We start from the raw sequence: 15,872 nt of genomic DNA, 5'->3' as shown, positions 1-15,872 counted from the left end.
ACCAGAAAAACTGCAAAATGATCTGAGATATTAAAAGAAAAAGGTCTGGAATAAATCATGACAACTTCGGGTTAGATATTTATTTACATTACAAACGTCTCTTTGGGCTCCGGGCCTAAATAAAACCTGTATAACCTCCTCTGATGTGTAACAGAGCTGCTCTAGATGCAAATCATGTTTGAATACGTCCACGGGGGTTTTAATGACTTCTCCTCCTTCATCCACACATGGTGCTGTGGTGCTGTGGTGTGTCACAGGACGACCAGTTTTCCACTTCGCTCTGCCAAAGCTGCAGCAGAGACAGACTGCAGCTGCTGGCCTGGACATTAAAGACATCTGTCTTTGTTTTTTCTTCTTCTTCTTCTTCTCCTGCCCAGTGGCGTGTCAACCCCAGTGAAAGCTCAGGAGGATTGTGGGTAAACTTCTGTGAATGTTTTATTGGAAATGAGTCACACAGGCCAGACCGAAGACACCTGCTGTCACTGAGGGTCAAATGGACCGGGCACTTATAGGGACATATTTAGATTTTTGCTTATGATCCTCATCAGAGTCTTTGCTCTCATGTTTTTATTAGTTATCCACACTTAAATTCATATTTTCCTGACGAGTGACTTCTTGTGGTTATGACTGATTTGTGGCAAAGGTGGATGGAGCTTGTTGTTTTGAGTTACCTGCAAAAATCTCCTCATGTTAAGCAAATATTAGAGGTGGCACAGTTAAATAAAGTCAATGCAAAGACAGGAGTGGGTGCGAACAGATATGAATTCACTCTAAGAGGGGAGTTCAGGTAAAATCATGAAATAAGAAGGAATGGAAGAGAAACTGGAGCAAAACAACAACAACAACAACAACAACAACAACAACAAGACAGATATGTGTTAAATCTGTCTGTGTGTGACTGAACTGTGCCACCTCAGATTTGGGTCAGCTGGAGAGCTTCAGACAGCTTTCAGACCTGCTGCTGCCCCCTGCTGGACAACTGAGGACTCACACCTGAGTTGCGGAACCATTAATTGAAGGAATGTTCCCATCCGGCTGTAAATATTGTGACACAGAGTATTTCCTCCATGCGTGTTTTTACAGCAAAAGAAGTGTGATTATATTATCGATGATTTTTGCGAGTTTTTGATTAAAATTAATGTTTAAATCGTTAATAAAATCGTCGGAGTGTGTTAGTAATGTTTTTTTCCAAAATGGTGACAGACGTGTTGAAGTAATCTACAAAGTTTGGGTAGTTTTTCCTGAATCTGTGGAGATTTCTAGCTCGTAGGTAGGTTGGGAATGACAACACATGACACATTAATAACAACACTTAACACACACAAACAATGGCTGGTTTAAACTGTGTTTGTGACCCGATTTTTGCTTGAATCTCTCAGAGTTAAAGAAGCTAGTACCAAACTCCATTCAAAAATGTGTATATTTTAGGTTTCCGTGTCAAAAAACTGTCACATTAAATACAACTAATATCCGGCACGAAGTGGTATGTTATATTCTTCACTTCGGCATTAGTTGTATCCACCAAACGACAATTTAGTGTAATAAATTCTCAAATTGCAATAAATTGTGTGGGAAGACGCTGGGAATAACGAGTGAAATACTGGTAAATACCCTATTTAATTACGTGAATTAGCAGTTAATGTTGTACTGAGTGTGCCGAATTGCTAAATGATTTTTAAAGGTTCCTAAAACATTAAAAGTTATGTGCTAATTGACAACTAACTACAGACAATGAGCAATGATACGTTTAATGATGAGAATTTTGAATTGAGTCTTGTCAAAGATAATGAAGAAACGTTTTAGCTGTTTTTTGCTGTTGTACACAGCTGCAACCATTAATCCATTAGTTGTCAACCATTATATACCTCACCAACTATTTTAATAATAAGTTAAGCAGTTTAAGTCATGTATTAAGAATAAAGAGTCAAAGTTATCTGATTCCAGCTTCTTAAAAGTGAATATTTACTGGTTTATTTCCTCCTCTATGAGGGTTGTGGACAAAACAAGACATTTGAGGACGCCATCTTGGACATTTTATAGCCCAAACAACGATTTGATTAATAAAAATACTATGTTTTTTTCCTTCCTGTTCAGTTTGGTCCAATCCACTGAGCATTCATGGAGGGTTTGGACGAGAAGCTCAAAGGTCTGTCCATCGCTCGCCGGTCTTGCCCAGATGAACCCACCTACCTGCTGGACGTCGCCCTGCAGCCGGCCGGCCTGCTCGCTGTGTCCTGCTCCAACTTCACCATCCACCTCCACAACAAGGACACTCTGAGCCTGGTGGGAGAGTATCAAGGCCACAGCGGGCCGCTGTGTGGGGTCGTTTTCTCCCACACCTCCCCTGACTTCCTCTACTCTGGCTCTGCTGATGGGACGGTACGAGGCTGGGACGTCCGCCGCCCGGGGACAGATGCAGTCCAGGTGTTTAAAAGCGACCCCTCGCACAGCTACAGCAGCTTCGACCTCAGCTGCAGCGACGCGCTCCTGTGTGGTGGCACCGAGCAGGTGAACGATGAAGACAGCTTCCTGGTTTTCTGGGACGTCAGGAAACCAGGCAGCGGGCTCCTCGGGGTCTATTCTGAGTCGCACAGTGATGACGTCACACAGGTGACCTTCCACCCTCGAGATAAAGACCGTCTGGTGTCCAGCTCCACAGACGGCCTTGTTAATGTGTTTGACCTGAGCCGGGGGGCGGAGGAGGAGGCGCTGCTGGCCACCTGTAACAGCGACTCCTCTGCTAGCTCCGTCTGTTGGTCCGGAGCAAACTACACCCAGCTGCTGTGCCTCAGCCACGACGAGGGGCTCCACCTGTGGGATCTGTCTCAGCTGGACACAGACGAGCCTCTCACCATCTTCAGCACCTCTGACGCCCGCAGTCTAACTCTGACACCTGACGGAGGAGGCGTGGATTACCTGGTGGGAGGGAGGTGGCTGGAGGAGGCCCAGAAGCTGCTGGTGGTCGGAGGGAAGAACAGCGGGGAGCTCCACCTGATGGAGTGTGACGACGGGGGGCTGCGTCTGCTGAGGAGCCTGGAGGGCGGCCACGCCTCCACGGTGCGCTGCTTCCTGTGGGATGCAGCGGAGGAGGCTCTGGTCACGGCGGGAGAGGATGCTCAGCTGTTGCTATGGAAGCCAGGAGGGGAGGATGCGCTGGCGTCGGGGAAAAGGGAGTCGATGAAGAGCAAATCAGCTTTGAGACTCAAATCAAGGCCGCATAAAAAACACGGCTACCAGAGAGAGAAGAAGAGTGAAAATGTCAGCTCCACACAGTGAATCACACTGACGCCTTCACCAACGTTTAATTTATGAGAGAAACATATTCAAACTCAACAAAATCCTTGAATCTGAAAAACTCTTTGATCCCACTGAAGGTTTGGTCACATTACACGTCTGACTCTGAATATTTGCTTTCCTGTGTTGGTTCAATCTCCAGCTGCTCCTGAAGACCTGCAGGTCAAAGTTCATCCTTGTTCACCTTCGACCGGGCGACTGGCATGTCTTATCACTGTATTTTGTACATTATCACGCAAGTGTCACACTCGTACACCGTCTACAGTCTGTGATGCAAATTATTTAGGTCACTTGTTCTCAAAGTGAGGTCCGGGGACTCCCATGGGTCCTTGAGTAGGTTTTCAGGTCTTCAGCAAAAAAAATTCAATCCATAAGTAACACAATAACAGAATATGTAACTATTTTGAGTTTCAAACATTTTTGTATTAAAACACCTAAAAGCAAAATCCTTGTCAGACGGGGGACCCTGGGACAAAATCTTATCGAATCTGTGGACTGCTTTGTGTCAGTTTAGTTTGAGAACGTTTTGAATACGTCCAAAAGTTTATATATACTCACTCTTTCAGTATGCAGACTAAATCCCTTCGATTTTTATGTGAGCTGTTGGATTTTTGCCTCAATGCAACACACAAAGGAAACAGAAGAAATAGAAATATTTGTTTTCTCGTTTTAAAGTTTTTTTTAAAGCAGTTTGGTCGACGACCATCGGTACACATCGTGTGTACTTTCCCACAGAGAAGTGAAAAACACTTGTTCTTGAATACAAACTGAAAAAACAATGGAGCTCAACTGAAACTGGATTTTTTGGGACGATATCAATTCTAGAGAGTAAAAAATTAATCAGATATCAATATATTGGCTGATATTCTTATATATTTTACACAGAATATAAACATAAACAGCCTTTTTTTGCAATGATCCCTCAAATATGGTTAATAAATTATATTAATAACAGTTGTGGCAAAGATTTGTACGTTTGTATATGTTTAATTATTAATTACCTCAAGCATCTTTTTCTGCATTTTGTTTTGTACAGAGAAAACATCTGCTGATACGTATGAACAGTACACAGAAACATCTGTATTAAACAGTATTCAAAAGAAACTGGTACCCAGCTGAGGTATCTTTGATATTTCCATTTTTAAATTAAGATTTTTACCACTTTTGAATCACAGATTTATTGCGACATCTTATTCCTGTGATATGATGGTGATTTCTGCTCTAAAAAGCTGCTGGACGACTTTTGTTACTGCACCACATCCTGAAAGTCACCGGAGCCGCCCGGCACAGCAGGATCCCACCGAGAGCAGCTTTCAACCTCACATGGAAAAGACTGGAATAACATGATTGGCAGTGTGTGTGTGTGTGTGTGTGTGTGTTTCTGTGTGTGACTCCTGCAGTGAGTTGAGGCACATTAGAGACATTAAAAGATTTTCAGTGATCTCTGTGTGGGGTTTCATTTTATTGAAGCTGACACCATGTTATAATGAAATAAAAGACATATTTACATGATGAGACAGACTGAGTCATTAAATTATTAAATCTGCATGAACAGAGAGGTTAAAACGAGATTCTCTCTGGAAAAGAAGCATCTCTGGGGTCTTTTAAAGCAAATATTCAGTATTTTACCACTCGTAGCCGCAGACAGATTATTATCCATTATTTACTAAAAGAAGTGGTTCATTTTTTTTAACCCTTTTCATCTCATGACTTGTTTTTTTTTTGTCCTGTAGGAGCTGAAGAGCACACTGAGATGATGGTGTTCAATAAAAATGTAAAAAAAAAAAAAGTAGTAATATTTTGTACAAATACTAAGCTTGTGTACCAGTTGTTGGTAGAACTATGATGCCACCAGAATTTAGAGGAGGTTTGTTCATTTTAAGAAACAGTGATTTTAGTGTGCACGCTGGGATTTTTATGCTAACGATGGAAAGCCAATCCCCTGAGAGTAACTTGAAAAATAAAAACTGCAGATTTGGCTTTTTCTTGAATTTTTAGTGGGCGCCATCTCGAGGATTTGAATGTGGTAATTATACGTTTTTTCTGCAAACACCAGACAAACATTAAGGAATTGTGTATGCAACATTACATGAGTGGATGGGATCTTAAGTACATTTCTGATAGTTGTTGGCTATATATCACTTTATCTATTATTTTATTCCATTTATTGCACCTTAAGATTTAAAGACCTTTAATAAGATATATGATGTGGAGACAGTAAGTTAAACCACCCAACACAATGTAAAATCCCACAATAAACAAACAGCCAGCTATTTTGGACATTTTTCACAATTTTCTGACATTTTACAGACCAAACAACTATTTGATTCATAGAGAAAACAATCTACAATGAAAATACTTGTAAGATGCAGTCCTAGTTGTACAAATACATTATAAAGTGCATTAAAAAATCACAGCTTGTGCGATTTGAATATTGTACTTGTTGAGTGTTTATTCTGTAATATTTCTTCCTTTTCTGTTTGTCAATGCACTTTGTGAACTCACTGCTATATAAATAAAGTTTATTATTTATTAAAGTTTGCATATTGTTCATTGTACATCTTCTGCATAGTTTTCTACCTCATTGTTTCTTCTTATATCTTTTAGATTTATAATGTTATGTTATACCAATGTTTTTCATTGCAAAGCTGCAAGGAACATTGTTTTTTTTCAACCGTGCATGTGATGATAAACACTTTAACTTTAAAAACAGTCAAAAAAATAACAAAAACATTTTAAAAATTGCAGCTTGTGTGATGTGAATATTGTGCTTGGCCATATTGCCACTACAATAGTTGTTGCATATTGTTCATTGTACATCTTCTGCATTATTTTCGACCTCATAGTTTCTTCTTGTATTTCTTTTTAGATGTTTAATGTTTTACCTCGTGTTTCATTCAAACTGCAATGAAAAGTGTTTTTTTTTTAAACCGTGCATGTGACGATACACACTTTAACTTTAAAAAAACAGTCAAATAAAATCATAAAAACATTAAAACATTTGCAGACAGCCACAAGGGGAAACGCAACACATTGCCCACCCTTCTCCCTCCTGCATGCACGCCCATGTCCGTGCTCTAGCATTAGCTTTATTCATAGCAGCCCTGCATGTTACAGTTATGTAACTCTCTCCCTGTGAACACATCCCTCTCTAATCTCGGGGCTTCCTCGGATATCCACTCTCTTCCCTCACACGGCGCTGAGCCGGGCCGGTACATTGTAACATAATGTAGTGAAGCTGGGTCACAGGGCCGGCAGAGTGCGGGGTGAAGAGTGTGGAAGTGAAGGGCTGGGCCTCGGACAGGTTTAGCCTCATTCCTGCACGCTGTGTGGCGGAGACTCGCTTCGCTTTCTGCCCCGATCTCTTCCCTTGTCCCTTCCCCTCCACCTAACCGACGGATTCAGAGCCTCATTTCCCTCTAACGTGATTGACGTCCCGCGCCGTCCAATCAGAACGCGCGACATTGCACCCGGCAGCCAATCGCCGTCGTACGTCGATCTTAGCCCGTCCAGCACGCTGCGGTGCGTCTCTGTTATGTGTGCCATGGTCTCAACCCAGCAGTGTTGACAATAGGGTGAAAAGAAACAGCCCCGAATCATAAACGAGCTAAGGAAAATACCAAAATCCAGGGGTTTGGGGAAGACGAGCAATTGAATCAGTAACAGGAATGTAATTGCGTGAACCTAATCGTTTTATATAGCCGTATTTTGTTATTAATGGGAGTTTGAGGATTATTCCGTTGGAAGGAAAAAGGTACTCGTGGGTTTGGCTGTTTCAGGCCAAATTTTCCTGCTGTTCCGCCGCTGCTTGGGAAAGGCTGTTCGCACCGAGCTGGAGGTAGCCTAACAGTTAGCCCGATAGATTTCCAAACATAGGATAACTCCTCGCCGCCGTCTCCGTTGCGAACCGCAAAGGATCAAGGTAAAGTACTACAATTGGAGGGCTAACAGCCACTCGGTCGGCTGCAGCTTGTCGGGCTCGGGTCGGGACTCGGGACGGTGTGTGTTTCCCAACCCAGTCGGTCTGTCAGTCTTTGAGCGCTAGCTAACGGTAGCAGCATTAGCACTGCCCCTGTATTTACATCTGGGATGATGGGTGATCGCCCAAGCCCGCCCAGGTAACGTTACTTTACCTGCACACATGTAAATTTTAGATCTGATCCAATCAATGTTTTCACATCAGCTTCTTGTGTTTCATTTGAAAGATGCACTGAAAGCTAGCAGGTGGCGGCTAATGAGCTAAAGCTACATGTTCTACTTGAGCTAACCCGCGATAGCCGTAGCACTAACGCTAGCTAGCTAGCTACCTAAGATGCCATTTTATGTGATAAAACTTAACAGTTTTGGTAAAAGACTAGATTGTCTCCATGTTAAGAATATTTAAGTATTATGTGTACATTCAGGAGACAACTAGCTAACAGTATATTGGTTTAATTCAGTTAATCGGGTAGCTATAGTAGCTAGCTAGCTAACGCTAGTGAGGTTATCGCGCTGTCAAGTTTTGAATATTATGCTGCTTGCTGCTGCCAGGCCCAACATGGCCAAGCTAACGCCAGCTCTCCTAAACGGCTTGATTTTTGACCTTTTGTGCAGTTGTTGGCCTGCTTTGCTGCTCTAGCTGATAACAGTAAATATGTAACATCAAATTGCACTGTAAACGGATCTAATCTTTATTGTGTTATTTGGCTTTGGTGGTGGCTTAGTGGCTGATCTTTCCAGGGCAGAGCTAAGCATTCAGGTTTGCTTAAAAGTGAATGCTGATGTTTAATCCCTCATGGGTTGGAAAAAAGCCCCTGTGAATCTGGTCTGAGACAAGTTTAGCTGCCCTGTCAAGTGAAGCCAACTGTCAACTGTGTGGTGATAATCCCATATGAACTTTGACAGTGTCTGACAAAGTCCTAACTCTAAAAATGTCACCAGTCTGTCATGTATTCTTGCCTTTACATCTTGTGTAGTGTGTGTGTGTGTGTGTGTGTGTGTGCAACCAGTCAGAGGGAGATCATCACCACTAATGACACTGTAGTGACATGGATGAGAGGTAGTAACACAGTTAGGAGTGAGAGACGTGAAAGCATGATGTGTGCTGGACTGCCTTTGTCGTAGTAAGACAAACATCTCGCTCACACTTTTACCTGTGTACCTTCATTCATGTGTGAATGACAGCATGCCAGAGGCCAGGTGTGGCACATGTGATGGTATTTGCAGTGCCAGTGTGTGTGTGTGTGTTTTTGTGTAGGCATATTCCTAGTTTTGGTTCTGTCACAAATCTTCATGGTTCTTTAATGTCATGCCACGTTGAGGGTTCAGGTCCAGAGCCGAGATAGGTGAACATCCAAAGTCTCCTGTGTTTATGATGACTCGGGTGTAGTAACTGCCTCCCTCTTATCAGCTGTGTGTGTGTGTGTGTGTGTGTGTTGAAAGTTGCTGAGTTCATTTGTTCTCGACTGTGAACAGCATAATTATACCTTGAACGTATCACACCAATTAGACGTGCTGTCAGATTGCAGTTTTCAGTCAGTAGTGACAACAGTGAGTAGCAGACGGATTTGAAATAAGCAGATCTGTGATTCAGACTGATATAATTAGTGCTCGGACCACTTAATCGTTTAGCAGTAAACCTATGAGAGTGATATGTAAAATAACCGGTCCATATTGCTGTGATAGGCGTGAAACTCTCTCTGTTCTGGCCTCAAAGTTGAAGAAGCTTTGGCTTTAATTTAATACGTTACTTTAGGTAATTTCTTTTAGTTTCCCATCGTCATCGTGAATGGTGGCGTGTGGCTTTCCTTTTTAAATGCAAACATCAGCATGTGAACACAGATATTGAGTTAGAGCTGCAACGGTTAATATATTATACATAGACTAATCAGTCTGAGTCATCTTTTTATTTAAAGAAAATAATTAATTCTCAGATTCCAGCTTCTTAAATGTGAATATTTTCTGGCCTCTTTCCTCTATGACAGTAAACTGAGTATCTTTGGGTTGCGGACAAACAAGACATTTGAGGACATCATCTTCATCATTTTCCCAGTTTTCTGATATTTTATAGACCAAACAACTGGTCGATTAATCGAGAAAATACACAGCAGATTTATCGACCATGAAAATTAATGTTACTCGCAGCTCCGTATTGAAAATGAATCAGTTGAGAGTGTGTGCACAGTTTACAGAGCTGAAATGAGAAGTCCATGAAATTTTTGCTTAAAAAAATACAAAAAACTCATGAAGTCTCTGGTTCCAGCTTGTCAGGTGTGATTATTGCTGTTTTTCTTAATCTTATATGAGCAAACTGACCAATATGGGGTTTATAGGGCCGATACGGAGGCTGATTATTAGTCGTCAAGGACGCTGGTAACAGTTATTTGGAGACGATATACATTTGCAGAATTAAGAATAATCAGTGATGGAAGTACAATTTGTGAGCCTACAGACACAGAAAGGATGCTGCATCAAAGGAAAAGTGTCATATTTTTAAATTGATATATTTTATTAGCAATCAGACACAAAAAACACAGATACCCATAATGATAAATCGGTCCATCTCTTAGATAATCTTAGTCTGCCTGAACTAAAAGGCTACAATTTCCAATTACATTGCTCCGGTTGAGTGAATCACGTTCACATTCAATTTATTTCCCCAAGAAATCACACGTGAGTTTAAATGAACAAATTAAGACCGTAAAGGAACAAACATTCAGACCCGAAGTCGAGTCAGAAATCCAGCGATGTTTGATTTTTGCAGCCCCGTGATATTTGAATTTTAACTTTCAGACCACAGGCGACATCCTTGAGCTCTCCTCCTGCCAGCCTCCTTTTCATCTCCTGTGTGTAAGTGTGTGTGTGTGTGTATGTGTGTTTGCATTTTGTTCCCTCACTTCAGCTCTATTTCGCTCTGCCTTGCCGTTGCCTATTTGTTGACTTCCTGGCGAACGGCAGGCTCCCTCCCTCCCTCCTCTTCCTCCCTTTCTGTTGCTCTCCCTGTTGTTGGCCGTGCCCCCTCCTCTCTCCTTCCTCCTTGTTCTTTAATCCCACCCTCCCCGAGCCTGTTCGGATGTCATCTGGTCTCTTATGTAAGAGGTATGGGAGGGGAATGGCTTTGGTGCTCGGGTGCCATACGCCAGACCAGCCGCCGTAGTCCTGCTCTCCCTCGTGTGTCTGTTGTGGCGGCACTGGAGTGTTTTCACCATTAGCCGGCTGGTCATAGAGAGCGATAGACAGTGAGGGACTGATGGTTGTACATGGGGATACCAGTGCCCCTTTGCACAGGTAAGTGGAGCCGAAACAAGTCCGTTTTAAGATGTTTCTGAAGGAGGACGACTGTAGTTTATCCACTGGTGGCATTCACCAGGTGGCGAAAGCTTTTAAGCATCGACAGCTCTTTGAATAATCATCGTTGCCATTGGCGATGTAGTAGGAAGAAACTGAGAGTCTGTTACTGATGATGAATATTTTCCTCGCTGCTTTATCAAGATGTACAACTTCACAGCAGATAGACTCTGTTTGATCAGAGCTGAATGAAGCTGACTGGCTGTGTGAAGCCTCCCTGCAGAGACTGGAAGTTGTGTGCAGCATGTATCCGAGGAGGAGAGTGTTTTTAACAAGTGCCTCCTCAGTAGGGCTGATTATTTTCATTCTCGATTAATAGATTAGTTGTTAAGTCTATAAAATGTCAGAAAATGTTAAGAAATCACCACGATGACGTCCTCAAATGTCTTGTTTTGTTTACTGTCCTAGAGGAGTGAAGAAACCAGGAAATATTCACATTTAAGAAGCTGAAATCAAATAATTTAGACTTCTTCTCCAAATAATGACTTACACAATTTACTGGATTGATTGTTGCAGCTTTAAAGTCAAATCTAGCTGCAAATCTCAAAGTCAAAGTGCAGAATCTGTACAGAAAAAGGTACCAGAGCTACAACTAACAAGTGGTTTCATTATTGATTATTCTGCTACTCTTTCTTCTGTTCTTTTGTTCATAAACTACCAAAAAAACGCCCAAGGTGATGCCTTTCGATGCCTTTAGATGCCTTTTTATGTCCAAAAACCCAGAGACATTCAGTTAATGATATAAAACTGACAAAAGCAGCAAATCTCCACATTAGAGATGCTGCAGAAAGTGAATAGATGATGTTTTTGTTCACCAAATGACTAAAACGTGTAATCTATTATTAGACTAATCAATTAGCCAATGATTAGTTTAAAGCTAAACGTCACACCGTCTTTTCTTAGACCCTCCGTTCTTTCCTGAGTGAACCTTGTTATTTGTATATTTGATGGCAGCGTGTTGCCCCTCGCCATCATCGCGGCATCTTCCGGAAATATGGATTTTACGGGAATAAAAAACCTGACAGTCACAAAGAGTGCGCACGTCAGAGCTGTGCCACTATAAGCCATTAGCCGGAGATAATCTCAGAGTGAAGGTGATTTTCAGAGGCTCTGGCCTGCTTTGCCCGGTCTTTGCGAGGCTCAGCAGCACTCAGAGAACAGGTGTTGAGGTGTCGATAGGCAGTTTTTATTTGTGTTTTCACTGGAGCTTGAGACGAGGCTGACATGCTGTTGGGTCTCGCTTTGTATGACATCTGAATAGTCCTGTTTCAAAGTTTGAAAGGCAAAACTGTCAGTGAGGGAGAGAATTTAACATATTTGTTTATTACACCTGTAAAACGCATTAGGAGTTCCAGATTAATGACGACTCACCTGCTAGTGGACGAGTTAAATCTAGAAACCACTGATACGACGGATCAGCGATCAGCTGGAGGTATTTTCTCGCCCTGGTGACGATACTGATGCCCGACAGAATGCATTCATGGGGCTGGATCATTAACAGCTGTGTGGTTATGAAAGAGAAGACAATGAGCAGCGGTGACAGATGACTCTCGTCATCTTATATAATTGGTTCTGTCATGTGTGAATTTGCAGTGTGGGGTAGTAAATAAAAACAAAAAAGAAGAGTCCCCGGAGTGCTAGTTAAAGTCGATTTACATAATTATGACGTAGATTTAATTTTTCAGCCGTTTTACGATCTGTGTCAAATAAGCTTTTCTACAAAATTCCCCAGAGGTTATCGCAAAACAGTGAAGAGGTCCCTGTGTGTCCACTACATGAGGATATTTAATTTACCGAATAAAACGGCGAAGTCATCACCTTTTGAGAACCTGAATCCAGCTAAAGTTGGTGTTTTTTCTTGATCAGGATTTCTGCAGGTTCTTCAAAAGTCTTAAAAAGTCTTAAATTCGATCGATATTAGGCCTTCAAAGTCATAAATTTGAGTTTTTGACGTCTTTATTGCCACACACATTTGATGTAATTTAATTTATCCATTTTTTAAATTCATTTTTGTCAAAATGAGTCGGGCTCTTGTGCGTGAAAGTCCACATTTCTCATGTTACAATTCTTAATATGCACTTTTTACTTTACACCTGGCAAAATGTAGAGTAACATAATTCACTTTAATAACCATATTACTACATTATACCTGCCTCTGCAAGGGACCACATCTATATTACTTACCTTTATTAATCTTACCTGCAATGCCTGAATAAGGAAAAGGTGATTAATTTAGAAATCAGTCTTACATTTAATTGTAAAATATCTTGAAACGGTCTTGAAAGTATTAGAGTTAAGTGTCGGATACCTGTAGACACCTTGTTGATAATTTACTTAATTGACTGACATGGCAACAAAAATTCGGTTGGTTTGATTTCTTCGTTAATTGATTAGTTGTTCTCAAATGTCTTGTTTTGTGCACAACCCAAAAGATATTCAGTCCACTGTCACAGAGGAGGAAAGACACCAGAAAATAATCACAATTAAGAAGTCGTCATCTTAAAATCATCTTCTAATAACCACATTGATAACGAGAAGAGATACGCCAGGATCACATGATCTGTTTGTGTCACAGTAATTAATCAGCAGCACGTTGTAACCTCTGATAAAAAAAGAAAACTTGTTATAAGTTAGGAAAGTAGGACACTTGGCACTTTTGCTAACCAGTTTCCTGGGGGAAACCCTGAGTAGGGTACAGATATGTGGGTCTGGAAAAGAGGTAGAACAAGGATTTGGACATTTCGAGGTCCTGAGTTTGAGAATCGTCTTGGTCTCATGTTAGTCAGCTGATGTAAATATGCGCAACATACCATGAAAACAGAAAACAGACTAAAGTTTAACAGTTAAAACTCTGCTTATTTAATCACAGTTGTCAGTCTTGATTATAATCTCACTCCGCTTACACTCGTATTGCATCAATGTGCTGACGGTCTCTAACCACAGATGGAAGTGAGTCGTCTGCTCTGCAGTCATTAATCACTTTTAAAACTGCAGTGTACTGTATGATGATGGACGATCAGCTGTGCAGCCTCATGGAGCCTGTAAAAGGCTTTCACTGTCAGCTAGCGTCGTCCGTATCCTCAGGCAGCAGCATGACGTGTGTGTGTGTCCGCTGTTATGTACGAGGCCTGCTGGACATACTGTACGACTGCGTGACTTTGACAGAGCATCAGAGATGCAGGCGGCACAGAGTACGGCCTGCAGCGTCTCATTCACGTCTTATTACATAACCGCTTTTTGCTACACTTCTGATTTATTTCTTCTCAGGACTTCTTTGTGTGATCCGGCGGTGTCGTCTCCTGAGTTATTGTTGCTGGTGTGGAAGTCTAGACGTCTAAATTAATAAATAAAAGTTAATGACAGAGGAAGTGGATGATTAGCTTGACAGTTGAATTACTTAACTGCAAAATTAGCTTCATTTCCATAGATCAGTTCTATTATAAGTAGGATTTTATAGGCTGATATTAACACCACTTTTTGTGTAGCTTTGGGGAGTATATTGTCAGTCTTTTGGTCCAAAATTTTAAAAACAATTTGATGGATTTCAATGAAATTTGTCACAAACATCCTTGATCCAAAGTTTATACATCCCAGGTCAAAACGTACACATATCGAATACGTCTGTCAGTCTTTCCAAAGCCCAAGATGAAGCCCGACAGCCTAAAACTTTGTCTCCAGTGTCATCACACGCTTCCTCTGTCAGCTGTATAGAAATCTTCTCATTTTTCCTCGTGGGTGTGGTTCAGAAAAGTAGTTTAGCAGTAGTTTGCTATAAAAAGTGCAACATCTGCGGCGGCTTGTTTGTTTTTTATTGTCACCGCCTGAGCAGCCGGTTTGTTAGAAGTCCTTCAGACCTAATCAGCAGCTAACACACAGCAGTGGACGTTTCCTCAGCTTCCTCCAACTTTGGCGGCGCCTCGCAGCCGCAGACCAGGCTCCATTGTTGTGGGTAGACGTTGGTGTTTGAGTGTGTTTTGAGCGTGATAGCCTGTTGGCAGGTATGAAGGCGGTGTGTGTTTGTGTACTGTAACCGGGCCTCATGCTGGGAACATGAGGCCGTCTGCTGTGGCTGCACAGGTTTGTTGTGAGGCTAATAAAATGCCGGGGAGTTTAAAAAAGTCTGTGAGGATGTTGTTTTCTGTCTGTGTTTATAGCTTTCATGAGATCACTACTAGAAAAATGTATAGCTGTGCAACTGCATGGTAATGGTCAAATAAAACCATACTGTTGTGGAAGAATGCAATACATTTTCATCGTCATGATAAATAATTTCACAGTTTATTGTTTTATTTATAGATTTATTAGATATTCAACGACTCATTCAAAGTTTTCAGGCACTTCAGAGTTCATTTTGATAAAGTTACGGGATAAAGGCAAGTCATATATTTGTTTTTACATGAGTACAACCTGATTTATAAGCGTTGATCATCATCACCATCGCCTGTTAAACATTAAAGCTGAAACTAATGATTACTTTCACTATCCATTAATCTGCTGATTATTGTTACGATTGATCGATTAATCGTTCAGTCTGCAAAATGTCAAACAAATTGCAAAAAATGCTCATTACAATGTCCCGGAGCCCAAAAAGACATCAAAAAGCAGCAAATCCTCTCATTTAAGATGCTAAAACCAGCAATATGTTTGACATTTTTACTTAAAACGATTAATCGAAATAGCTGGCAAATAATTCTCTTTAAATCGACTGATCAGTTAATCATGCAGCTCAATTAAACAAATCAAAAAGTATATTTTCCTTACTAAATCCTCGTCAGTTGAAGGCCAGTTTCGCTTCTGTAAAACCTTCAGTATTCTGTGGTTAATCGTTCTGCCCTCAGTGAACGCACGCCTTGATGTGATTGTGTTAACCTCCCTGTGTGTTTCTCCCAGCAGGGCTATGTCCTCGGCAGCCACCACATCTCCATCTGTGGACAAAGTGGACGGATTTTCACGGAAGTCTGTCAGGAAGGCCAAGCAGAAGCGGTCGCAGAGTTCGTCCCAATTCCGCTCTCAGGGCAAACCCATAGAGCTCACGCCCTTGCCACTGCTCAAGGGTAAGAGGGGAGGAGGGTGTGTGTGTGTGAAAGTTGGGGTTGATTTGTCGGAGTGATAACCCGACGTTAAGTAGCTGCTGAAATCCACTTTGTTTCTGTAAGAGTACTCATATTCAGCTCACAGATAAGAAGGGTGTTTCACAAATGCAGCTTGTCTGCAGAGTCTTGCTTCATTAGGCGCTGCTGACCCCGATAGGT

General features: G+C 41.6%; 2 protein-coding genes across 6 annotated transcripts in view; both read left to right on the top strand.

The window, feature by feature from the left end:
• Positions 1 to 1,069: 1,069 nt before the first annotated feature.
• wdr89 (WD repeat domain 89) lies at positions 1,070 to 4,735 on the top strand. Its single transcript, XM_084380751.1, has 2 exons — positions 1,070 to 1,270; positions 2,095 to 4,735. The coding sequence occupies exon 2, from the start codon at positions 2,119 to 2,121 to the stop codon at positions 3,274 to 3,276; it is 1,158 nt and encodes a 385-aa protein (XP_084236877.1). The 5' UTR covers positions 1,070 to 1,270; positions 2,095 to 2,118; the 3' UTR covers positions 3,277 to 4,735.
• A 2,080-nt stretch (positions 4,736 to 6,815) lies between these two features.
• Positions 6,816 to 15,872, top strand: part of ppp2r5eb (protein phosphatase 2, regulatory subunit B', epsilon isoform b) — a 49,989-nt gene continuing 40,932 nt past the window's right edge. Inside the window, exons 1-2 of one of the 5 annotated variants that reach the window (XM_084382229.1) lie at positions 6,816 to 7,216; positions 15,514 to 15,674. In XM_084382229.1, the coding sequence (XP_084238355.1) occupies positions 15,518 to 15,674 (157 nt within the window). In that variant the 5' untranslated portion in view covers positions 6,816 to 7,216; positions 15,514 to 15,517. Of the gene's footprint in view, positions 7,413 to 10,467; positions 10,561 to 15,510; positions 15,675 to 15,872 lie in introns of those variants that run through there. The other 4 variants (XM_084382228.1, XM_084382227.1, XM_084382226.1 and 1 more) reach the window with 4 other exon arrangements.

The sequence above is a fragment of the Pagrus pagrus genome, assembly GCF_965226575.1.
Source record: "Pagrus pagrus genome assembly, chromosome: 18".
Taxonomy (NCBI): Eukaryota; Metazoa; Chordata; class Actinopteri; order Spariformes; family Sparidae; genus Pagrus; species Pagrus pagrus.
The sequence above is the reverse complement of the archived record's forward strand: the minus strand, read 5'-3'. Positions and strand labels throughout refer to the sequence as shown.

What these genes read in the sequence shown, in the direction of transcription:
- wdr89 (XM_084380751.1), top strand. Translation starts at nt 2,119, where the DNA reads ATGGAGGGTTTGGACGAGAAGCTCAAAGGTCTGTCCATCGCTCGCCGG.